At 40.1% G+C, this 26,939-nt stretch overlaps 2 protein-coding genes across 2 annotated transcripts in view; one reads left to right on the top strand and one right to left on the bottom strand.

Moving 5' to 3' along the window:
- The window catches only part of SLC26A8 (solute carrier family 26 member 8), an 81,874-nt gene continuing 54,935 nt past the window's right edge, over positions 1-26,939 (top strand). Inside the window, exons 1-5 of the mRNA XM_036318436.1 lie at positions 1-67; positions 1,380-1,566; positions 13,714-13,853; positions 22,946-23,062; positions 24,799-24,980. Of these exons, the coding sequence (XP_036174329.1) occupies positions 1-67; positions 1,380-1,566; positions 13,714-13,853; positions 22,946-23,062; positions 24,799-24,980 (693 nt within the window). The remainder of the gene's footprint in view (positions 68-1,379; positions 1,567-13,713; positions 13,854-22,945; positions 23,063-24,798; positions 24,981-26,939) is intronic.
- On the bottom strand, positions 25,408-25,853 carry LOC118660124 (60S ribosomal protein L34-like). The gene has a single exon (XM_036317224.1). The coding sequence runs from the start codon at positions 25,851-25,853 to the stop codon at positions 25,440-25,442; it is 414 nt and encodes a 137-aa protein (XP_036173117.1). The 3' UTR covers positions 25,408-25,439.

The following is a 26,939-nucleotide window of genomic DNA, read 5'->3' on the forward strand; positions in this document are numbered from 1 at the left end:
ATGGCCACGCAACTGGCCCTGGGGCCCTCAGCCTTGGCAGCGGCACTGGTGGTGGCCCCTGCGGCTGGCGCGTCATAGTGGCTGGTCGTTCCAGTCATTCCACCGTAATGGTCACTGGGCTTTTATATATAGAGATATGATTTTTACCTCATATATATATATATATATATATATATATATATATATACTTTTTTACATTTCTGTAGAAGAATTTTGTTTATTTATTTACTTATTTATTGACATCAGAGAGGAAAGGAGAGGAAGAGAGAGATAGAAACATCAATGATGAGAGAGAATCATTGATTAGCTGCCTTTTGCACTGGGGATCGAGCCAAAACCTGGGCATGTGTCCCAACTGGGAATTGAACCATGACCTTTTGATTCATGGCTTGACCTCAACCACTGAGCCACACTGGTGGAACTATGTGGAAGAATTTTAGAGTTTATGCCTTTTTTGTTATTTAAAAACACAGATGATCAAGAATGGTTCTATTTTCTTTCAGAAGTGGACTTATATCCATCATTAACTCCTCCTCCTCCTCATTGTCTCTAGAGTTTAAAACCAGAGTTTTAAATCTTAAAGTGGCCTTTAGATATCATTTGGTCCAGCCATGTCATTTTATGGACAAGGAAACTGAAACTTATTTTTTAAGAAACTTGCCCCCAATCAGACAGCTAGTTAGGAAAACAGCCAGGGCCAGAAGCCCATTCTCCTGAGAACCTGTGCAACGCTTCTTCTGCTACACCATGATGCCGCTAACTGGATACTACGTAGTCATTTCAGAAATATTTGTTAAGGTCATACTAAGTGTCAGGCACTCTTCTGGGCTCTGAGAATACAGCCATGAACAGTCAAAGTCCCACCTCTTAGACTTACATTTTAGTATGGGAATCAGACAATGGTCAAATAGATAAGCAGTTGCTAGGAAGAACAGGAAAGGTAAAGGGATAATGATAGGTGCGCTATTCCCATCGAGGAGGTAGAAGACACTGTATTGACTGACCACTTAACCCTTAGCATGTTTAGTGAAAATTGGTGGTTATACTGACTTTTACCTCATATTCATTTCTCTACAACATAACCGAATATAAAGAAAACTGGGCTTCCTAGCAGGACACCTGGGTTCCAGTCCTGACTCTGATTATTTAACAGTCAAGTCTGTTTAAACTTCTGGGCTTTGGTTTCTCCAAAATGAGACTGATTCTCACTTTGCATTCTTTATAGGCTAGTTGTGAGTATGAAATTATAAAACACATGAGGAAGTTTTATAATACTGCAATGCGTTATGCAAATGTAAGGTATCATTATATGGAAATTTTACTGAAGGGGTCTATATTTTTAAAATTGTTTTCTGTTTGGTCTGTTTCCACCTGTCCAGGAATGATGCAGCCACCAAGGAGCTATCAGGATTTTGACTCTAGATACAGGGAAACTTCTTACTCGTATGATGTCAAGCGAGATGTGTACAATGAGGAGACCTTTCAACAGGATTACAGAAGGAGGTCTGCCTCCTCTGGGAACTTGGACATTGACATCACCACCTTCAAACACCATATCCAGTGCAGGTGCGTGTGTGTGGTCATTTACCTGCCACCAAGCTGACAGCACCATACCCCTATTTGACTCCTTTTGGTGCCCATTTCTGTCTACCTCCTCTGAATCCCTGGCATCAGAACCCTTAGTTTACAGGGTGATTTCTCTTCAGGTTTTGTTTTGTTTTGTTTTGTTTTTTTGGTGTGTGTGAGCTTTGTCTTGTAGCATCTTCTTTTTTTAAAATATTTTTTTATTTATTTCAGAGAGGAAGGGAGAGGGAGAGAGAGAGAGAAACATCAATGATGACAGAATCATTGATTGGCTGCCTCCCACATGCACTCTAGTGAGGATTGAGCCTGCAACCCAGGCATATGTCCCTGACTGAAACCAAACCTGGGACCCTACAGTCTGCAGGCCGGTGCTCTATCCACTGAGCCAAACCTAGGGCTTGTAGCACCTTCTTGATTGTAAACTTCTTGGATGTCCCTCACAGCATCTAAGGATGATATTTAGTAAATCCATTGTTTGATTGATCACCATTACCAGTCTCTTAACAACAACAACCAAAAGCAGCCATGATGGACTAATTAGTGACAGAGAATGACATCCTTCTAAACTCATACCCAGCTGTGCCCACGCAGTACTTGTGGTCATCAACATGGGACCCACCTCCTGTGATACCCACTGTGACCATGCAGGCTCTGCAGTTCAGAGGCACCTCACCTGTTTCTGTGCTGTGAAACTTTTAGCAATCTGGTAAAGCTTATGAACCTCTGCATAATTTCTTTTTACTCTTTTTATTTTTATTGTGATATAAAACATACTAGTAGCCCGGTGCACGAAATTCATGCACATTAAAGGGAATTAATTGCCCTAACCGGTTTGGCTCAGTGGATAGAGCATCGGCCTGCGGACTCAAGGGTCCCGGGTTCGATTCCGGTCAAGGGCATGTACCTAGGTTGCGGGCACATCCCCAGTGGGGAGTATGCAGGAGGCAGCTGATCGATGTTTCTCTCTCATCGATGTTTCTAACTCTCTATCCCTCTCCCTTCCTCTCTGTAAAAAATCAATAAAATATATTTTTTTAAAAAAGGGAATTAATTAGCAGAGATATTTTAATATTGCTATTTGCCCTTTCTCTATAATAGAAGTATGAGAGATGAAAGGAAATTAGTAAAATGTATATGAAAATAACATATAAATTTATTAATAAATAGTAACAAAAGGACATAACAACAACAGAGGCATGATATAAAAATGACAAAAACATGATATGAAAACAACAAAAACATGATATGAAAACAACAAAAACATGATATACAAACAACAGTGATGCAAACAATGACTGATAAAGTGATTAAACTTATTCTAATATCTCCCTATACACCACATTAAAAGTGAAAACACTTTCAGAGTGCTTGACTAATTTCCCTTGTGATGAAGTACTTAGAACTTTAACTGTAACATCACATGCTCTTCAAACTCGAGAGAAAGCAAAAACGGGTTCAGGTAGGAATATGCGTACTTTGTCTAGAGTTTGTCCTTGTGATTTATTAATAGTCATCACAAATGCTGGCATCATGGGAAACCATTGTCAAATCAATTTAAATGGGAGGCAAGTGTCAGTTGGGGACAAATTAATTCTTGGAATCAGAACAGCCTCTCCCTCTGCAGATCCTGTTAATACTTCAGCTTCGATAATGTTAGGTCATAATCTTTTGATAATAAATCTGGTACAAAGACCCCATTTACTATTGAGATTTCTCAATAGCATGATGATTGCACCCACTTTCAATTTTAATTTATGACATGGCATTCCCGAAGGAGTAATACTATTAAGAAATTCGATGGGAAAATTTTCCTTTTCAGCATCATCTGTGGAATCAATGGAATCATCACTCATATATGTGTGAAAATCTCCATCGAGTATATTCAAATTTTCTTCATTTAATTTTTGAACATGCTCATTTTTTAGACCAAGAATTGCATGTTTAGATATATTTTTAATATTATCTATAGCAGTGGTTCTCAACCTTGGCTGCACATTAGAATCACCTGGGAATCTTTTTAAAATCCTGATTCCTGGGCCTCATCCTCTGGAAATTGTTTCTTTGTTATGGGGTGGAGCCACAACATCAGTAACAAAGAAACAGAATTAAAACTTTATTGTGGGGAGCCGCTACAGTGTTTTGGACAGGTTCAAGCCTTGGACTGATGCAAGGGCACAGTCCTCTCATTGCCACGTGCAAGTCCCAGCTTGGAGGGCAGGGCCCTCCCAGCACAATTATAGCCAACAGCTACAGTTGAGTCCCTGTTTTCAATTATTTTAGGTATATACCTAGGAGTAGCATTGTTGGATCATGTGGTAATTCTATGTTTAATGTTTTGAGGAACTGCCAGACATTTTTACAGCAGCTTCACCATTGTACGTTCATACCAGCAAAGTAGAAATATTCCAGTGTCTCTATATCCTCTCCAACATTTGTTATCTATCATTTAAAAAATTATAGACATCCTAGTAGGTGTGAAGTGGTATCTCACTGTGGGTTTTGCTTGTTTGTTTTTTTTACCATTTCATCATAACTAAATATGATGAACATCTTTTCATGTGCTTCTTTAGAGAAATGTCTACTTCCTTCCTTTGCCCTTTTAAAAGTTAGGTTGTTTTTCTTCTGTTGTTGAGTTTTAGGAGTTCTTTCTATGTTCTGAATGTCAGACCTTTATCAGATATGTAATTTGCAAATATTTTCTTCCATTCTGTAGGTTGTCTTTTTTCTCTGTTGATTGTGTCCTTTGGTGCACAACAGTTTTTAATTTTAATGAAATTCAATTTATCTATTTTTTCTTTTGTTACCTGTGACTTTGGTGTCATATGTAAGAAATTGTTGTAAAATCCAAGATCATGAAGATTTCCCCCTCTATGTTCTTCTAGGAGTTTTATAGTTTCAGCTCTTAAATTTAGACCCTTGATCCAATAATTTTGAGTTAATTTTGTAAGGTGTAAAGTAAGGGTCCAACTTTATTCCTAGCTATGTGGATATCCCATTTTCCCAGCACCATTTATTGAAGATACTATTCTTTTCCCATTGAATGGTCTTGGTCAAAATTTTTTTCAATGCATAAAATACATTTATAATAATAAAAGCATAATATGCTAATTAGACCAAACATCCTTCCAGATGACCTTCCGGACAAAGCCATGGCTGTGAGGAAAGCCCGGGTCCTAGGTGCCAGAGGGAAGCTGGTGCTGGCAGCCAGGGGAAGGAAGGTCTACTCTTGCATGAATTTCATGCATCAGGCTTCTAGTAAAATTTTAAAGGAAACCAGTTTTTCTAAACATAGTTTATCAAAATATGAAAAATCCCAAAATTATGTTATTTAATAATGTGGACCTAGTAGCTATCATAATTTCAAAGTAGTGATGAATATAAATGATATTTTAATATATCTGCAGCAATTTTAATGTAATATGAAAATGTTTGTGATTTCTATTGGTGACAAAATCAAGTTCTGCTATACTACTCTAGTTTGTTGTTAACATTCATAATTTGAAAGAAGTGCTCAATTTCAATTAGGACGTTAGTAAGTATAACAATATATTTTCTTCTCAATTCACACATCCCATGAATTTTATCTAGAGTCTCAGAGGGTCCATAGACCGATGGTTAGGAACCCTTTTTTTGTGACCTACACCGTGATATTAACCCTAATTACTCAAGCTGCCCTACTCACACTCTGGATTTATCACCCACAATTGGCATGTGTTGGGTGACAAATGAGGAAGGCCTCCACACAGCCCTCTTGCAGACTTCCTTCTCTCTGAGGCATTCTCCTTTATCCATATCCTGCCTTTTGCAAGTTGCGGTCTTGGATGCCCCTCCCAGTCTTACACCACTACTCTCATTTTCTCTGCTCCATGATGGGTCGGAATATGTTAAAGGGGGCATTTGGGGGCCACTTTGGCTTTGTCTCTATAAAAGGATAGTCCTTTCCTGACTATCCCTCATCCTAAGCAGGTTCTAACTCTCCTCCCCCTGCCCAGGCCTTGGACATTTAATCTGACCAGTTCTGCCTCACATGGGCTTTTATAGCAGTTCTTAGTTCCTACTTCTAAACACACAGTTACATCCACTTCTGAATTTTAACCTGAAAGGCACTGTGGTTAAGAGCAAGACTGAGAAGCCGGATTGCCTGGTTTTGAATCCCAGTTCTGCTGCTTCCCAGCTGTGTGACCTTAGGTAAGCTATCCAACCCAACTGTGCCTCAGTTTCCTCACCTGTAAATGGTGATGGTAATAGCACCTACTTCATAAGGTGATTGTGAGGATTTACTCATTTTTCTTATTATAGTTGGTAAACAGTATTATATTAGTTTCCAGTGTACAACATAGTGATTTGACATTTAGATACCTTACTAAGTCCCCAGGCCACGTTACCACAGTATTATTGACTACTAGAGCCCCCAGGATTCGTACACCAGTGGAGTCCCTCGGCCTGGCCTGCACCCTCTCACAATCCGGGACCCCTTGGGGGATGTCAGACTGCCAGTTTCTGCCCAATCCCCAAAGGCCAGGCCAAGGGACCCCACCAGTGCACGAATGATTGTGCACTGGGCTTCTAGTATGCATATCAGATCTTTGGTTAATCTCTTCCCACCCTCCCCTCTCCCTCTTTCCTCCTGAGATTCATCAGTCTGTTCCATGTTTCCATGCCTGTGCGTTGAGCATCTACCCCCTGGTGGTCATTGCACGTCATAGCTACTGGTTGAACAGTTGAACAGTCAAATGGTTGAACCGTCGCTTAGGCTTTTATATATATAGATATTCCCCTTCACCTTTTTCACCCACCCCTCTAGTCACCTCCCCTCAGTTTGCCTCTGTTTCTGTGAGTCTTTTTTTGTTTTGTTTTGTTTGTTTGTGTCTGTGGGGTTTTTTTTAGATTCTACATACAGGTGAAATCATGTGGTATTTGCCTTTCTCTGTCTGACTTACTTCACTTAGCATAATACAATGTTGCCATCCATATTGTCACAAATGGCAGGATTTCATTTTTTTATATATCTGAGTAATAGTCCATTACATCATGTCTTTATCCATTCCTCTATCAATGGACACCTAGGTTGTGTCCATCGTGGCTATCTATATATATAAAAGCCTAAGAAACTCTTAGAATGAAACAACCAGAACAACCGGTCACTTTGATGCGCACTGACCACCAGGGGGCAGACACTCAACGCAGGAGCTGCCCCCAGCCCACAGGCCCCGATTGCCGATGGAGCCTGCCGGCCAACCTCCTGGTCTCTCCCCCCAGCTGGCAGGCCCTGATCGCCTGATCAGGGCCGGGCCCCCAGGCTAAAACAGAGAACTAGGGGTGGGTGGCAGCGAACACAAGTGGCGAGGAAGGAGGGGGAGAGGCGGGGAGGTGGGGAACCTGATTGGCCCTGATCACCGGCCAGGCCTAGGGACCCAACCCATTCATGAATTTCATACACCGGGCCTCTAGTTGTAAATAATGCTGCAATGAACATATGATTACATATATCTTTTTGAATGTTTTGTTTGTTTGTTTTCTTTAGATAAACACCCAGAAGTGGAATTGCTGGGTCATATGGTATTTCTATTTTTAGTTTTTTGAGGAACCTCGATACTGTTTTTCGTGGCTGCACCAACTTATAGTTCCACTAACCGTGCACAGGATTCCCTTTTCTCCACATCCCACCGACACTTGTTATTTGTTGACTTTTTGATAATATCTGTTCTAACTTGTATGAAGTGGTGTCTCACTGTGGTTTTGACTTGCATTTCCCTGATGATTAGTGATGTCGAGCATCTTTTCATATGTCTGTTGGCCATCTGTATGTCTTCTTTGGAGAAATGTCTTTTTATGTCCTCTGTTCATTTTTTTTTTAAATCATCACCCAACAATATGCTTTAATTGATTTGAGAGAGAGACGAAGGGAGAGGAAGAAGAAGAGAGAGAGACAGAGAAACATTGATGGAAACATTAATCAGCTGCCTCCCTTACATGCCCAGACTGGGGATCAAACCTACAACCCATGTACATGCCCTGACTAGGAATCAAATCCACAACCCTTTGGTGCACAGGACGATGCTCCAACCAATTGAGCCATACTGACTAGGGCTCCTCTGTCCATTTTTTATCAATTGTAGGGGTTTTTTGTTATTAAGTTGTATGAGTTCTTCATAAATTTTGAATATTAACCCCTTATTGGCTATATCATTTGGGAATTCGTATCTTTTCTCATTCAGTAGATTGTCTTCATTTTGCTGATGGCTTCCTTCATGGTACAGAAGCTTTTTAGTTTGACGTAGTCCCATTTGTTAATTTTTTTCTTTAGTTGCACTTGCCCAAGGGGACACATCAAAACATATATTACTAAGACTGATGTCAAAGGGTTTATTACAGTAAAACCTCAATTTTGTGAACCTCCATTTAACAGATAAAATTTCCAGTCTGTATGTCATATGTGAAAATTAACACCCTATTAATTTAAAAATGCTTTTAACCAAGATTTTCTTATACTTATTTTTTAATTTTTTAATTGTATTTTATTGTTTAAAGTATTACAAATAGTAGTACATATGTCTCCTTTTTTCCCCATTGGCCTTCCCCTGACCTCCCCTACGCACTGGCACATGCCCTCACCCCACCCCTCCAATGTCTTGTGTCCATTGGTTATGCTTATATGCATACATACAAGTCCTTCAGGTGATCTCTTACCCCTCCCTCCAACACTCCCCAGCCTTCCCACTGTAATTTGACAGTCTGTTCGATGCTTCTCTGCCTCTGTAACTATCTTTTTGTTTATCGGGTTATAATGGTCTTTATTATCTATAAATGAGTGAGATCATGTGGTATTTTTCTTTCACTACCTGGCTTATTTCACTTAGCATAATGCTCTCCAGTTCCATTCATGCTGCTGCAAATGGTAAGAATTCATTCTATTTAATAGCAGCATAGTATTCCATTGTGTAGATGTACCATAGTTTTCTAATCCACTCATCTGCTGATGGACATTTAGGCTGTTTCCAAATCTTAGCTATTGTAAATTGTGCTGCTATGAACATAGGGGTGCATATATCCTTTCTGATTGGTGTTTCTGTTTTCTTGGGATATATTCCTAGAAGTGGTATTACTGGGTCAAATGGCAGTTCCATTTTTAAATTTTTGAGGAAATGCCATACTGTTTTCCACAGTGGCTGCACCAGTCTGCATTCCCACCAGCAGTGAAGGAGGGTTCCTTTTTCTCCGCATCCTCTCAAGCACTTGTCATTTGTTGATTTGTTGATGATAGCCATTCTGACAGGTGTGAGATGATACCTCATTGTTGTTTTGATTTGCATCTCTCGGATGATTAGTGACTTTGAGCATGTTTTCATATGTCTCTTGGCTTTCTGAATGTCCTCTTTTAAAAGGTGTCTATTTAGATCCTTTGCTCATTTTTTGATTGGATTGTTTATCTTCCTTTTGTTAAGTTGTATGAGTTCCCTGTAATTGTTGGAGATTAAACCCTTATCGGAGATAACATTGGCAGATCTGTTCTCGCATGCAGTGGGCTTTCTTGTTGCTTTGTTGATAGTTTCTTTCACTGTGCAGAAGCTTTTTATTTTGATGTAGTCCCATCTGTTTATTTTCTCCTTTGTCTCTATTGCCCTAGGATCTATGTCTGTAAAGATATTGCTATGACATATGTCTGCAATTTTGCTGCCTATGGAGTCTTGTAGGATTTTTATGGTTTCCCGTCTTACATTTAAGTCCTTTAGCCATTTTGAGTTTGTTTTTGTGTATGGTGTAAGTTGGTGATTTAGTTTAGCTTATACTTATTAAGAGGTTTTTGTTTTTTTAAACCTCGCCCAAGGATATTTTTTTGTTGATTTTTAGGGAGAGTGGAAGAGAGAGGCAAAGACAGAAGGAAACATTGATGTGAGAGAAACACATTGATTGGTTGCCTCCTGCATGAGCCCCAACCAGGGTTCAGGCTGGGGAGGAGCCTACAACCAAGTACATGCCCTTGACTGGAATTGAACCCAGGACCCTTTGGTCTGCAGGTCAGTGCTCTATCCACTGAGCCAAACGGGCTAGGGCTATATTTTGTTATTAATTCACTTTTATTTTAAACAAATTTTAGCAAATAGGCCATATGTTGAAAAAACACTGTAGTAATTTCACCGACATAAATAAATATGACATATCAGCAACTATCATCTACATATTTAAATTCAAGAGTCACCACTTGTAAGCAGTGTTTGGTGAATGATTAGTCAGCGTGTGATCACACTGCTTCCAGAGTGGTAATTGATTCTGTTGTTCCATGGTGTGACTTTCTGCAGCAGATTTTTGTTTATTTGCTTAGATTTATGTTTTATTAATTTCAGAGAGGAAGGGAGAGGGAGAAAGAGATAGAAACATCAATGATGAGAGAGAATCATTGATCAGCTGCCTCCTGCATGCTCCCCCCCCCCCCCCCACTGGGGACTGAGCTTGAAACTTGGACATGTGCCCTGACTGGGAATCAAACCATGACCTCCTGGTTCGTATGTCAGGCATAATTTGTCAATTCCCTAACATACACAATTGGAAAACCTACTTTATTACATAACAGACTTTTGGCTTTAACAGACATCCCTTTGCCCAAACTAGTTGTTATATACCAAGGTTTTACTGTACCTATATAATTTCTCCATTGTATATTCTTGCCTCCTTTCATAGATTAATTGACCATATAAGTGAGGGTTTATATCTGGGCTCTCTATTCTGTTTCATTGATCTGTGTGTCTGTTTTTGTACCGGTACTATACTGTTTTGATTATTATGGTCAAATCAGGAAGAATGATACCACAAACTTTCTTCTTTCTCAAGATTACTCTGATTATACATGGTATTTTATGGTTCCATATAAATTTTAGGATTATTTGTTCTAGTTCTGAGAAGAATGGTATTGATATTTTAATAGAGATTGCACTAAATCTGTAGATCATTTTAGGACATTTTAAAATATTAATCCTTCTAATCCATGAACATGATATAGCCTTCCATTTTTTTTGCGTCCTCTTCAATGTTTTATAGTTTTTAGAGTATGGGTCTTCACCTTCTTGGTTAAATTTATTCAATTTTATCCTTTTTGATGCAAATACAGATGGGATTGTTTTCTTAATTTCTTCTTCTGGTAATTTGTTATTACTGTATAGAAATACCACAGATTTTTGGATATTAATTTTGTATCCTGTTACTCTACTGAATTTATTTATTAATTCTATTTTTTTGGTAGAGTCTTTAGGGTCCTCTCTATATAGCATTATGTCATCTGCAAATAGTGACAGTTTTACTTCTTCCTTTCCAATTTTGATGCCTTTTATATCTTTTTCTTGTCTGCTGTGACTAGGACTTCCAGTACTATATAACAGTGATGGGAGCAGGCATCCTTGTCTTGTTCCTGATCTTAGAGGAGAAGCTTTCAGCTTTTCACCATTAATACGATGTTAGGTGTGGGTATGTCATATATGGCCTTTATTATGTTAAGGTAAGTTTCCTCTATATCCACTTTGTTAAGAGTTTTTGTCATAAGTGATGCTGAATTTTGTTGAATGCTTTTTATGCATCTATTGAGATGATTACATGATTTTCATCCTTGCTTTTGTTGATGTAATGTATACCATTAATTGTTTATAGATATTGAGCCATCCTTGCATCCCTGGGTTAAATCTCACTTGATCATGGTATATCATCTTTTTACTGTATTGTTGAATTCAGTTTGCTAGTGTTTTATTGAGAATTTTCACGTCTACTTATCAGGGATATTGGCCGGTAATTTTCTTTCTCTTCTCCTCCTCCTCCTCGTCCTCGTCCTCCTCCTCGTCCTCCTCCTCCTCCTCCTCCTCCTCCTCCTCCTCCTCCTCCTCCCCCTCCTCCTCCTCCCTCTTCTTCTTCTTCTTTTTGGTGACAGGTTAATGCTGGCCATGTAGAATGAATTTGGAAGTGTTTCTTCCTCTTCCATTTTTTTGGTAATAGTTTGAGAAGAATAGGTATTATTCTTCTTTAAATGTTTGGTAGAATTCACCAGTGAAGCTGTCTGGTCCTGCACTTTTGTTTCTTGGGAGGTTTTTTTATTTATTATTACTGCTTCAATTTCATTGCTAGTAATTGGTCTGTTTAGATTTTCTCTTTCTTCCTGGTTCAGTCTTGTATGTTTCTAGAAATGTATCCATTTCTTTTAGGTCGTCCAATTTGTTGGCATATAATTGTTCATAGTATTCTCTTATCATCCTTTGTATTTCTGTGGTGTTGGTTGTAACCCTTTTTTCCATTTCTGTTTTTATTTATTTGTGCTCTCCCCCTCTCTCTTGTTTTCTTGATGAGGAGGCTAAAGTTTTCTCCATCACCATGCAAATAAAAAGAACTGTATACGTGGAGGTTTTTAGTTAAACAAAACAAAACAAAAAAGTCAACACCTCACAATCTTTTAACTCCATCTCTTCCTTTCTGCAGCAAATCTAATCTCTCTTCCCATTTCTCCCTCTTAGTTAGCAACTGCAAACACACCCCTCCTTGTCAAAATCTCCCATTTGCTGTCACATTGACTTACATTCCTCATTTTTAAGCTACAATTTCAATGTCTATTCCTGTAACACCCTCCTTGATTTTCTTCAGTTTTAGATCCTCACTATTCCCTCTTCGTTTTGTTTTGCCATGCGAAAGAACGTTGATGATTTGCCGACGGTGGCTAGTCTTTTGCCAAGTGGCACATGGAGAGGAGGAGAGGAGGGCAGACTGGACTTGGAGAAGAAACAGATTGCCCCAGTGCCATGCTTTACGCACCTCCATAGAAGGACAGAGCACCTGCCTAACACCCAGGGGCTCCCATATAAATAGCAATATGATGCTCCTTTCAAACCAATGGTCTTGCTCTTGGCTCCTGAGCAGAATTTGACAGCTGTCGATAGGAAATGTGGCAGCAACCGAGTGGACAGAACACTGAACTAGGAATCAGGAGACCTGGTTTCTAGCCCCAGCGCTGCTCACACTTGCTACTGTGACTTTGGGAAAGTCACTTACACCTGTTTGGCCCTTAGGGATAGTCATGCTCATGAAGTTGTGAGAGTCAAACATACGTTAGTTAAATTACTTCTCTTCTGAGCATACGTGTTAGCCGTGCCACAGTCAAATCCCAGTTATCCAACTACAGCTCATACATGAAAAATCTTCATACTCTTTGCTTTCAGCCCATACTAAAATGTAAGTAGCAGAAAGCCATGTAAAACCAAACTAGTTTTACTGAGCAATTGATTGATGGTGGTCATTCTTCTGTTTTAGATGATCTAAAGGTTAAAATAGGTTTTCTCAATTTCAGTATCATTGACATTTTGGACCAGACAATTGTTTCTTATAAAGGGCTGTTCTGTACATTTTAGGGTGTTTAGCAGCATCCCTTGCATCTACCCACTCGATGCCCATCATGATAATAAAAAATGTGTCCAGACATGGCAAAATGCCCCCTGGGGAACAGAATTACTTCTGGTTGATATCTCCTGGATTAAAGGATAACAGTCTTTATTTTACTGCTTTTTATTTACATGGCTAACTCCCTGAGTATGGTAACTTCACATTCTATATTTTCTATACCTTTCTACATATTAGAGGTCAAAGTCACATAGAGTTAATGTTCAGTAAAAATTTAGTAGATGGGAATGATGTGAATGTGTTAATTGCCCCCCCCACCACCATATCAAAAAACTGTCCTTATCAAAAGAAATCAATAACAGTCCATTTTCCACTGGAAACTTGGTACGTTTATATCTTTCTAAACATCCAAAAGAAACACAGACTTGATTTATACTCTGGACTTATAAGGCTTAGATTTTGTTATATGTATGATAATGGCTCTCAACTGGAGGCGATTTTGTCTCCCAGGGAACATTTGGCAATGTCTGGGGACATTTTGGGGTGTCACACCTGGGAGAGGGGGCATCTAGTGCGATGTTGCTAAACGTCTATAATGCATAGGACAGCCTGACCAAGAATTATCCGGTCCAGTATATCAAAGTGTTGACAGTGCGAATAAGGAACTCTGCTGTGGGGAAGAATTATGTACCGTGCCTTTTCTTGGCTATGTGGGCTTTTTCTTTGGAGAACTAACCAAGTCTCTGTTCTTCTTTCTCACAGCTGCTCATGGGACAGGTTCCTGAGTTGCATGATTACAGTCTTTCCCTTCCTAGAGTGGATGTGTTTGTATCGATTCAAGGAATGGCTTCTTGGAGACTTACTTGCAGGTATAAGTGTTGGCCTTGTGCAAATTCCCCAAGGTAAGGAAGATACGAAGCCTTTTCACCCACAGACTTACCTTACCTGCCAGATGTGTAACTCAGGATGGTTCCAAAAGACCCAGTGTAGTTTGGGACCCTGAATACTTCCTAGAGTCTCTGCAAGGCCCAGTCATGGCCATATTTTGCTTAACTAGTCATTTCACACTCGCATGACTACAATAGACTTTATGGCATTGGTTTCACTTAGGAAGGTGAAGGGTATGAAACAGCATGTGAGCACCTCTTCGCCGAGTCACGCACATGGTCCGGGGCGACGCTTTGGTCTTCTGAATGGCAGTCCAGCTTGAAGATAAGATCATGCAGATGGATGGGGAGCTCGCTGGGCTTAGAAGCCTCATTTCCCAAATAGGAACCAACCTCTCTTGCCATTTTCTTTAACTCTTGCTTCCAGGGTCCCACAGGTGCCATGCCCAGTTATAAGATCACCGTGCTCAGAGAAGCCGAAGCTAGGGCTCCCCACTGGCTATTCTCTTTCGTTCAGTCCTCTTGGTCCAGACGGAGTATACTAATCAGCCTCATTTTACATTTTTATTTTTGTTGTTGTTGTTAATCCTCACTGGAGGATATTTTTTTCTCCCTGATTCTTAGAGAGTGGAAGGGAGGGTAAGGAGGTGGGGGAGAGAGGGAGAGAGAGAGAGAGAGAGAGAGAGACGCACACAGATCAATGTGAGAGAGACACATCAATTGGTTGCCTCCCACATGCATCCAACCTGGGCCAGGGATCAAACCTGCAACCCAGGTATGTGCCCTTGACCAGGCCAACACTCTAACCATTATGCAACACCGGCCAGGGTGAATCAGGTTCATTTTTACTATATAACCAATGTTGGCTGGTAACACAGCTGACATTCCGCTGTTATCAGGTTTTAAAAAAAAAACAACACATGGAAAGTTAACCCAAGATCAAATTTATCTACAGAGAAAGGGAAAGGATTTTGTTAATCTTTTACTCACGGTGGTTCACAGATCCCTACACAGACTTTAAACACCTCTGTTTCTCTGTTCTTCAACCAGGCAGGATTGACGCTTGTGACTAACTGTACGGGCTGTGCCTAGCACAGAAGAGACCAACAAAGGGCCAAGGGGTAGCTTTCTGACACAGAGCTGTTAGTTGAGGAAAGGGATCCTTTAAAAAAAAATCATCATACAGTAACATTGGCTTTTTCCTTTTGGTGTAAGTTCTGTGAATTTAAACACATATGTAGATGTATGTAACCCCCACCACAATCAAGATGCATAACAGTCCCATCAGCCCCAAATCTCTGCTGTGCCACCCCTTTTCAGTCACACCCTCCCCTTACCTCCAACCCCTGCAGTCACTGACATGTTCTCAGTCACCAGGTCCTGTCTTTTTGAGACTATCATATAAATGGACTCATCTAGTATGTCACTTTTGAAGGCTGGCTTCTTTAGTTCGGCATTAGGTTTTTGAAATTATTGCAAATGGTTATGTGCATCAATACTTTGTCCCTTGTCATTGCTGAGAAATATTTCACTGTATGGCTGTACCACAGTTGGTTTATCCATTCACTTGTTGATGGACAATTTGTTTCCAGTTTTTGGCCGTCACACATAAAGTTGCTATGAACAGTCATGTACAGATTTTTGTGTGAACATGTTTTCATTTCTCTCAGGTATTAAATACCCAGGAGTGGTATTGTTGGTCATATGGTAAAGTGTATGTGTGTGTGTGTGTGTGTGTGTGTATGAGAGAGAGAGAGAAACATCAATGATGAGAGAGAATCATTGGTTGGCTGCCTCCTGCACACCCCCTAGGGGATTCAGCCCACAACCCGAGCATGTGCCCTTGACCAGAATTGAACCTGGGACTCTTCAGTCTGCAGGCCGACACTCTATCCACTGAGCCAAACTGGCTAGGGCTGGTAAAGTGTATATTTAACATTATAGGAAACTGCCATACTGTTTTTTCCAGAGTGGCTGTACCTACCATTTTACATCTCCACCAGCAATGTATGAGAATTCTAGTTCCTCCACATTCTTGTCAGCACTTGATATTGTTAGTATTTCTTCATTAAACTGTCTACTTGAGATAATTATAGATTTAAATGCACTTGTAAGAAATTACAGAGCAATCCCTGTATCCTTCACCCGCTTTCCCCAATGGTAACAACTTGCAAAACTATAGTTCAATCTTACAACCAGGTTATTGGTGTTGATACAATAAAAATACAGAACATTTCCACCTCCACAGGGACCCCTCTTGTTGCCCTTCAATGATCACCCTGAATTGCCTCCTGTCCCCATTCCCTCCTCAGCTTCTAGCAAACACTAGTCATACATATGCAAACCTTTGGGATTAGCTTTTTCAACATCTTTCGTCTCTGGAGATTCATCTAGGCCAGTGGTTCTCAACCTTCCTAATGCCACGACCTTTTAATACAGTTCCTCATGTTGTGGTGACCCCCAATTTCATTGTTACAAATTGAACATAATTAAAGCATAGTGATTAATCACAAAAACAATATGTAATTATATATGTGTTTTCCGATGGTCTTAGGCGACCCCTGTGAAAAGGTCGTTCGACCTCCAAAGGGGTTGCGACCTACAGGTTGAGAACCGCTGATCTAGGCAGTTGTGTGTATCCATAGTTTATTCCCGTTTTGTTTTGTTTCTTGCCAAGTAGTATTCCATGGTATGGATGTACCACAGTTGTTTTAAACATTCACCCTCGTAGGACATTGGAATTGTTTGCAGCTCTTGGCCGTTACAAATACAGCTGCTATGGACGTTTGTGTGTAGGATAGTGATCATAGTCCTCATTTCTCTGGGATAAATATCCAGGAGTGTAATTATTGGAATGTAGGGTAGTTGCATGTTTAATTTTTTAAGGACATGCCAAGCTGTTCTCCAGAGTGATTGTGTCATTTGATATTCCTGCCAGCAATCTGTGAGGGATCTGGTGGCTCTGCATCCTCACCAGCATTTGGTGTTGTCACTGCTTTTTACTTTAGTCATTCTGATAGCTTGTAGTGAGATCTCACTGTGGTTTCAGTTTGCATTTCCCTAATGGCTACGGATGTTGAACAACTTTTCATATGGGAATTTTCCATCTATATATTTTAATAAATGGCTCTTCTTGTATTTTGCTCAGGTTCTAATGGGATTGTTTGCATTTTCACTATTGATTTTTGAGAATTATTTATATACTAGAGGCCCGGTGCACGAAATTTGTGCAGGGGTTGTGTGTCCCTCAACCCATCCTACAACCTCTCCAATCTGGGACCCCTCGAGGGATGTCCGACTGCTTGTTTAAGACAGATCCTACTGGGAGTCAGAAATCCCTCTCACAATCCAGGACTGCTGGCTCCCAACCACTTGCCTACCTGCCTGCCTGATTGCCCCTAACCGCTTCTGGCTGCCAGCCTGAACACCCCCTAACCCAGTGGTTCTCAACCTTCTGGCCCTTTAAATACAGTTCTCATGTTGTGACCCAACCATAAAATTATTTTCGTTGCTACTTCATAACTGTAATGTTGCTACTGTTATGAATTGTAATGTAAATATCTGATATGCAGGATGGTCTTAGGCGACCCCTATGAAAGGGTCGTTTGACCGCCAAAGGGGTTGCAACCCACATGTTGAGAACCGCTGCCCTAACCACTCCCCTGCCAGCTTGATCGATGCCTAACTGCCCTACCCTGCCAACCTGGTCACCCCTAACTGCCCTCCCCTGCCAGCCTGGTCTCCCCTAACTGCCCTCCTCTGCTGGCCCGGTTGCCCCGAACTGCCCTCCCTGCAGGCCTGGTCCTTCCCAACTGCCCTCCTTTGCAGGCCTGGGCCCTCCCAACTGCCCTCCTCTGCTGGCCTGATCTCCCCCAACTGCCCTCCCCTGCTGGCCATCTTGTGTCCACATGGGGGTGGCCATCTTGTGTGTTGGAGTGATGGTCAATTTGCATATTACCTCTTTATTAGATAGGATTTTTTTATACTAGTTCTCTGTCAATGTGTTTTGCAAATATTTTCTTCCAGCCTGTAGCCTGTCATTTTTTTGTATGTGAGTGTATGTTTAAATTCTCACCTGAGGATATGTTTATACTAACTTGAGAGAGAGGAAGGGAGAGCAAGAGAGAGAGAAACTTCAATGAAAGAGAGAAACATCAATCAGTTGCCTCCATGCATGCTCTGACCCAGGATCGAGCCCTGTCTGGGAATCAAACCCACAATCTTTGGTGTAGGGATGAAGCTCTGACTGACTGAGCCACCTGGTCAGACCTGTAGCCTGTCTTAACAAAATATTTAAAGAGAAACATTTTTTATTTTGATGAATCCTAGTTTTCAGTGTCTTTTATTTTAGCCATTCTAAGAGGTTTGTAGTGGTATATGATCGTGGTTTTAATTTGCATTTTCCTGATTGCTAATGAGGTCAAACATCTTTTTATGTTCTTATTTGCTGCCCTCATATTCTCTTTGTTGAAATACCTGTTCAAGTCCTTTGCCCATTTTTAAAATTGGAATTTTGGTTTTCTTATTGTTAATTTTTGAGAATTCTTTATATATTCTGGATTCAAGTTCTTTCTAGATATGTGATTTGCAAATACTTTCAGTCTGTAGCTTATCTTTTCATTCTTGACAGTTTATTTCACAGAGCAAAAGGTTTTAATTTTGATAAAGTCCAATTTTTTTCTTTTACAGATTGTGCTTTTTCTATCATATATTGGAACTGTTCACCTAAATCGAGGTCACAAAATGTTTCTCCTATGTTTTCTTCTAAGTCTTATAGTTTTATGTTTTACATTAAGATCTATGATCCATCTTTAGTTGATCTTTGTATAACATGAGAAACATAGGTCAAGATTATTTTTTGTTGCATTTTCAGCATTATTTTTAAAGAAGACTATTCTCCATTGAATTGTTTTTTCACTTTTGTCAAAGATCAAATAGCCATGTTTTTGTGGGTATATTTCTGGACTCTCTATTCTGTTCTATTGATCTATGTGTCTATCCTTTGCCAATGTCATATCTTAATTATTGTGTCTTTATAGTTAGTCTTACAATTGGATAGAATGATTCCTCTAACTTTGTTCTTTTTTCAAAATTGTTTTAGCTATTCTTCCATATAAACATTTTGTCTATATCCACACAAAAAATTCTACTGAGAGATTTTGATAGCTGTTGCATTAAATTCATAGATCACTTTGCAGATAATTATGTGAGTTTCCAATCCATGACCACAGTATGTCTCTTCATTTATTTAGGTCTTCTTTGACTTCTTTCATTAGCATTTATAGTTTTCAGCATACAGATCTTATACATATTTTGTTAGATTTATACCTATTTCATTTTTGAGGAAATATTGTATATGATAATTAAAAACAATTTTGGTTTCCAATTGTTCATTGTTTGTATATAGAAATGTAGTTGGTATTTATGTGTTCACCTTGTATCCTGCAATTCACTTAGTAGTTCTAAGAATCTCTTTTTTTAAATATCTTTTTATTGATTTCAGAGAGGTAGGGAGAAGGAAAGAGAGAAACATTAATGATGAGAGAGAATCATCGATTGGCTGCCTCCTGCACACCCCACACCGGGGATCGAGCCTATAACATCAGGCATGTGCCCTGACAGAGAATCGAACTGTGACCTCCTGGTTCATATGTTGATGCTCAACAACTGAGCCACGCCAGCTGGACAGTTCTAAGAATCTTTTGTAGATTTCCTAGAATTGACTACATTGACAATCATGTTGTCTGTGAATATGAACAGTTGTGTTTCTCTCTTTCTATTCCAAATGGGTGTTGTTGTTTTTTACTTGTTTATGGTGCTGGTTAAAACTTCCAGTACTATGTTGAATAGGAGTGGTGAGACTAGGAATTCTTGCCTTGTTCCTGACCTTAGGAGGAAAGCATTCACTATTTTACTAAACTACATTGTTAAGAAATATGTACACTGGTGCTAAAACCATAAAGAAAGCTAAGAGACTATTATCACAAAAGGCAAAATAACAAATACCTGTGTGGGAAGAAATGGAGTTGTGATCAAAGACCTGGATGGTGGTAACATGGGTGTTTGTTTTATAAATATTTATTAAGCTCAACACCTATTTTAATGCACTTTCTATGTGTATATTATATTTGACAATAAAAATGGGGATTACTAAATTATCAAAACTATTACTAAATTAATTACTAAAAAAGTAATTAAGACAGTGTGGTTTTGCAGAGATAGACAATTAGGCCAATGGAACAGAAAAGAGTTACACATATATAAGTTGCATGGTTTATATCATATGTGTCACAATAGAAACAGACTTTTTCATAAATTGTGTGAAACAATTGGACTCTTGTGTGAAAAGACAGAATTCTATCCTCCACCATACACAAAAATCTATACCTGGAAGATTAAAGGTCTAACTGTTAAAGGTAAAGCAATAAACATTTTTTGGCCCCTGCCAGTTTGGCTCAGTGGATAGAGTGTTGGCCAAAGTGTCCCGGGTTCTATTCTGGTCAAGGGCACATACCTTGGTTGCAGGTTCCTCCCCGATATGGGCCCTGGTCTGGGCTCATGCAGGAGGCAACCAATCAATGTGTTTCTCTCACATCGATGTTTCTCTCTGTCTTTCCCTCTATCTCACACTCTCCTTAAAAATCAATGGAAAAATATCCTTGGGTGAGGATTAAAAAAAAGAATAAAAGCAGTCTTGTAAACACAACAACAAATTTTCACTAGCCTAAAAGGAAAAGACAAACTGAGTTAAATAAAAGGTTGAATTAAGTAAAAGTTAAGAACTGTTCATTCCAAGACACCATGAAGATTGAAAAGCAAACCACAGAATGGGAGAGAGATTTGTAACAATATACCCAACAAATGACAATCTGTAACATATATACTCCTACAAATCTGTAAGGAACAATGAAATTAATCAACATTATTGGCAGTCAATGAAGTGAACATTGAAATTAAAATAAATTACACACTAGCTCATACACATTAAAAATTAAAAATCTGACAGTATCATGTGCTAATACAGAGGCAGACAATGGGAACTGTCATTCAATGCTGGTGGGAGTGCAATGTGCAACCATTTAGAAAACAGTTTGGCATTTTCTGGTAAATGCCCCTGCAGTTATGCTGCAGGATATATTCTCTCAAGGAACTTATACATCTATGTACCAGGAGACCTGTGTATAAAAATATTCATAGCAGTATAGTCCACTATAGCCCCAAACTGGAAACCAAGGCAGGAGACCAGGCAAACCTGGAGACAAGGAGAAGGGGAAAGTAGCTTCCTTGAGTCCTGGTGGCTTTTTAGTTCTGGTTCCAGTCTCTCATGTGGCTCAGCTGCCTTTGTACTCTTTTAATAAATTTTCTGTTTTGCTTAAGCTAACCTGAGCAGGTTTACTGTTTCTGCAATCAATAGAGCCTTGCTTAGAAAAAAATGTGGAAGGGCAACCTATAAATTACAGGAGACTTCAGAAATATATCAATCAATGTGAAGTTCGTATTTGAGCCCCAATGTAAACACAAAGATTGTAAAAGAAAGCACAACATATAATAGCAAATGATTTCTTTAAGATCACCCCCAAACCCCAAACCCAGTGTACTTCTGGCTCAAGGTCTCTCATGAGGTTCCAGTCAAGGTGTCAGTCACCTCAAGGCTCTACTGAGGCTGGAGGGTCAGTTTCCACCAACGTGTTTGCTGACAGGCCTGGTTTTCTTGCCATGTGGCTGCTTGAGTGTCCTCACAAGATGACAGCTGGCAGGACCAACTACTTGTATGGGACCCAATGTGAAATGAAATGCAGAGCCCCTCATTCAAAAATTACTCAGAATTTCAAGATGGTCAGAGTAAGGCATGAAGCCAAGTGTGGAAGCTTCTAAGCCCAGGGCTCTATATGATTGCATCAGTCACACCCTTGAAGTCAACTCTGATCGCTGGTGACCTGAATGAGAGAGACAGAGACAGAGACAGAGAGAGAGAGAGAGAGAGACCAAGACAGAAGCCACAGTCTTCTTGCAACCTAAATCAAAAGTGATATCCTATCATTTTTTGTTGTATTCTACTTATCAGAAGCAACTTATAAGATCCATCCCACACTTAAGGGGTGGGGATCACACAAGGGCATGAAAACCAATTAGCCATTGCAGATCATCTGAGAGGCCCTCCACCACAACAACCGTTCATGAGATAAGCAGGGAAACGTGAATACTGGCTGGATATTTGATACTGTTAAAGAACCATTATTTCTTACGCATGATGATGATATTGTAGTTACATTAAAATAGGGTCTTCTTTTAAAGATACATTCTGAAATATCTACTGATGAAATGATCATGTCTTTGGATTTGCTTCAAAATAACATAGAGTGGGAGGGGAGTTGGTGCATGGGTAAAACAAGATTGGCCAAGAATTGACCATTGTTGAAGGTTTGGTGGATACATGGTTTTCATTATACTCTATTTTTGTATATGTTTTAACTTTTCCATTAAAAAAAAAAGAGCCTTGCTTGTCCAAGACAATAAATCAGCTCAGTGGGCTCACTGGAATGATCTAAGTTGAGTGCCTCAGATTCAAATTTCCTGATTTTCATGGTGCTTTTTAGAAAAGAAAGTATTGAGGAAGGAGCTAAAAGAAGAGATGAGAGTAATGAGCATATGGAAGAGAGACAACACATACCAACTTGGAGTCAAGTCAGTTCAGTGGGATTCTTGCCTTGCTCTCCAGCTGTGCCTTCCGTCCTGGAGAATTACCAGGGCCTCTGGACGAGGCTGGGGTGCCAGGGGGCTGCTTCTGAGCTGTTGGAGGTTGAGGTCTAGTTGCTGTGATGTTTGCTTTCCATGATTAGCATGAAGACCTCACAGGGAAAGGTGTTTAAGCCTATGATTTAGAATTGAGGTATAAAACCATGTGGTACAACAGGAAGAGAAGCTAGGAATCAAAGGAGACAATGAAAGATACTAATTAAAGGCTGTATGTCAAGGGATACTAACCCCATGCTCAGCCAGCCATATACATAGATCATTTTCATTTTAAACATTCTTTACAGTTTTTATTTAACGTGACTTTTAAAAGCCAGGCTACCTTTTCTTACCTAAATTATCTTGCTTTTCAGTCCTGACGTTTAGTTTGCTGTCAAGGCAACTGATCCCTCCTCTCAATATCTCATATGCAGCTTTCACTTCTTCAGTAATTTATGTAATTTTTGGATCATGTCATCAAATGTCTATTGGTGAGTTCAGTTCTGGAACCGCAGGAGGTGGTGAAGTCCCCACCTCAATTATTTACCTATTGCTAAGGAACCCAAGTAAAAGCTATGTGCAAGGTAGGAAGAAAGGGGACAGAGGATGGGCATTCTAGCCACAGGATTAGTGTTTAGATTTTAGAAATGGAACACTTCTAGTATGTCATTATCAATGTCGCCACCAGGCAAAAAGGCCAGAAAGCTATTTCCCAAAGGAATTAAAGGACAGAAGCACTTTCCTTGGTGAAATTACCTGGCACTGGGATCTGAATGCCTCCACCAGAAAGGTCCAGGAACGATTCCGCCAATACTTTGTGTGGATCCATCTTTCTATTGGGCCCAGGATAACCAAACGCCATGGGCCCAATTCATAATGATCATTTTCTCACTGTATTGATTTACAATGAGAAAATGCCACCATGGTAATCAAAGTACTTAAATCCATAGGAGGAGCACTTTCTTTCTCAGAGTCAAACCCATCTACCCTTTTATAGTCAGAAATACCTGTTACAGGAACCAAGCTAGTTAAAGGTCAGATAATCAGCAAATTTACTAGGTGAACCTGCATAGAAATCAAACTACGAAATGCCCCACCAGTCTAGGAAGGGCATTGTCAATCTTCACCCAGTGAAGCGCCTTTTCCTGGCCTTCCCCACGAATTATCAACCAAGGCTGATAATTCTGACTGACATACTTTCTCCAGATGTTTGTTCAATCTGGGACCATCCCATTCTTCTAGCTGTGGAGTGCTACTCTGCCTTTTCAAAGGACAATAGCACATATTTTTCTAAAATTCATTGTGTCGATTTTACTTTTAAACATTAGAGAGCAATTTCATTCCCACATCCCCAAGGCACATTACAATGACTTCCAAAGACTGGTAATAAGAGCTATTAGGGTTTTGTGTCTATCGGGTAATGTGTTGTTTTCTTTTTCTTTTTTTTAAAATCCTCACCTGAGGATATTTTTTCCATTTTCAGAGAAAGTAGAAGGAAGGGGGCGGGGGGACAGGGAGAGAGAGAGAGAGAGAGAGAGAGAGAGAGAGAGAGAGAAATATTGATGTGAGAGAGACACATCAACTCATTGCCTCCCACATGCACCCTACCAGAGGCAGGGAGTGAACCCGCAACCTAGGTATGTGCCCTTGACAGGGAATCAAACCCACAACCCTTCAGTGTGCAGGCCAACGCTCTAACTATTGAGCACACCATCCAGGGCTATCAGGTAATTTAAAAGTAAGGTTTGCCTTTGCTCCCGTTGTAGGTTGATGTGAACACTAAATGAAGTTATGTTTGAAACAGGTTTAGCTCAGTGTCATTTTGCACCTAGTAAATAAATCCTTCCTAAGTGTTAGGTATTATTTTTCTTATTATTATTACTGTTAGCTTTGTTTTCTGATATATTCACCACCACCTCACTTTTCATCACTCTAAGAGCAGGCACGGCAGCTGAACCTGATACACATTTCCAGTCAATTTCTCTCTGCGACCCACACTGTGTGCCCATAATGATAGAGGTTTATACCTGGGCCACCAAGATCTAAATTCTGTACTGGGTCACAGTTTGTGAGGCCAGAGTTCCTTCCCTGCTCTTTCTTACTCTCGATGGCCACTTTCAAATAAGAAAAGGACAAACACAACATAAGCTCATGCCTTGACTTTGTCAATAGCTTCAGTTTACCTGGACTTAAACGCTCACCTTCTGCCTAAACATCTTCTTCATAGGTGCCTTCTTTCTTGTGAGCGCTCTGACGATCAATGTCCTGACGCTGTACCCATTCAACAATGGCCACCTGATCCTGGGAACTTTCCTCAAAGAGGACTTCTCTAACCCCCTCTTCTTCACGGCCTACAACCAGTCCCTGAGTGTGGTGGCATCCACAACATTCTTGACTGGGATTATTCAGGTAGGATACGAGTCTCCAAACCTCTGAAGAAGAACTAAATAAAGGGGCCACAAATAGACCCCTTCCTTTCATTGCTCCCGCTATCCATTAAGATACCCCAGTGATTTCTTTCTGGAAAACTTGTGGGATCTGTGGATAGACTGTGACAAAACTCCCTTATCAGAAATCATCAACCATTGATTTGGGGGGTTTTTCTTTTGTTTTTATTATTCAAAACAGCTTTATTTTTTAAATATATTTTTATTGATTTCAGAGAGAAAGGGAGAGGGAGAGAGAGCTAGAAACATCAATGATGAGAGAGAATCATTGATCGGCTGCCTCCTGCACACCCCACACTGAGGATCGAGCCTGCAACCTGGAGGATACATGCCCTGACTGGGAATCAACTGGTTACCTCCTGGTTCATAGGTCACTGCTCAACCATTGAGGCACTCCGGCCAGCAAAACGGCTTTATTTTTTTATTTAGCTTTCTGACTCTGTGCTTGTACCTTCAATACTTTCACAACAATTTTCCTGATACTGTCACTCTCGATGGCCACACGTTTAGCACACATGGATTCATGCCAGGCCCTGCTGACATGTTTTTTCATTTTAGATAACCTCACTAGAACTTTAGGTCTCACAGCACAAACTGTTCGAAGTCGGCCTAGGCACGTGCCACATGCAGATTTTGGCGCCTCTCCAACCTTCTTGGTGTAAAGGGAAACAGTTCTATTACCAGGGGCCTGGGACAGCCTGGTTTTGTTAGAGGCTGTATGGTAGGACAGCCTCCACTGATATGACAAATGCTGGACATCCTGAGCGCCTGAAGTCACCGTCCCCGGAAGAGGAAAAAGCCATCCACCACTGATTTTGGATGAGACACTAAACATTCTCACCAGTCCCTTCTCTGAGACAAAAGGGTCCTAGGGATGGCCGGGGAGGGTGGGGGGGCCGGAGTGGGGGGGGGGGTAAGAGATCAACCGAAGGACTTGTATGCATGCATATAAGCATAACCAATGGACATAAGACACTGGGGGGTAGGGGAGGCCAGGGGATTGTCAAGGGCGGGGGGGGGGAAGAGACATATGTAATACTCTTTGTAATACTTTAAGCAATAAAACAATTAAAAAGTAAAATAAAAAATAAAACTCTAAGAAATCAAAATGATAAAAAAAGGGGGGTCCTAGGAACTATGGGCTAGAGTTCTAGTCATTATTTCCTGTTTTAAAAATTCCCTTAGCCCAGCTGGCGTGGCTCAGGGGCTGAGCGCTGACCTATGGACCAGGAGGTCACAGTTTGATTCCCAGTCAGGGTATATGCTAGGTTTCGGGAGGCAGCAGGTCACTGATGTTTCTATCACTCTCTCCCTCTCCCTTCCTCTCTGAAATCAATAAAAACATATTTTTAAAAAATTTCTTAAGAATAGCCCTGATAGGCTCAAATGCTATATCTTGGGTTAGTAAGCATTAGAGTCAAACCTGAAATCCTTTTTCTGCAATGACAGGACCACAGCTAAAGCACAATAATATCAATGACATTAAAATATCAGAATTTATTTTTGGCAATGTCTTTCATTTCCCTCAGAGAGTCTACTATCTAAAGCTAAATCCACCTAATTAAAATCACATAGTCCAGATTTATTTCTCTTTCTTCTCAACTACTCACTCTCTAGCTAATTTTCACTCATCTACCCTGGAACCATCTTTCATTAGGTAAGGATATATTGGGAGCCTGCAAAAGCAAGTTATTACGGTGGGTTGACCCAGGCCTTGATATTTGCCAGCTGTCTGAACATACATTATCTTACCTTTGTGGGCCTTAGTTTTCTCATGCATATAATGGGAATAATAACATTTGTTTTGTGGAGTTCTTATGAAGATTAAGTGAGAAAATGCATGTTAAAATACTCAGCCCAGAGCCTGTCACTTAGTATCACTAAATTATAATTACTGGATACAAAGAAGTAAATTTGGTAC

This window comes from Myotis myotis, unplaced genomic scaffold (assembly GCF_014108235.1).
Source record: "Myotis myotis isolate mMyoMyo1 unplaced genomic scaffold, mMyoMyo1.p scaffold_m19_p_7, whole genome shotgun sequence".
Lineage (NCBI taxonomy): Eukaryota > Metazoa > Chordata > Mammalia > Chiroptera > Vespertilionidae > Myotis > Myotis myotis.

Coding starts and splice junctions, on each gene's coding strand:
- LOC118660124 (XM_036317224.1), bottom strand. CDS start 25,853: ATGTTTAGTGTCTCATCCAAAATCAGTGGTGGATGGCTTTTTCCTCTT.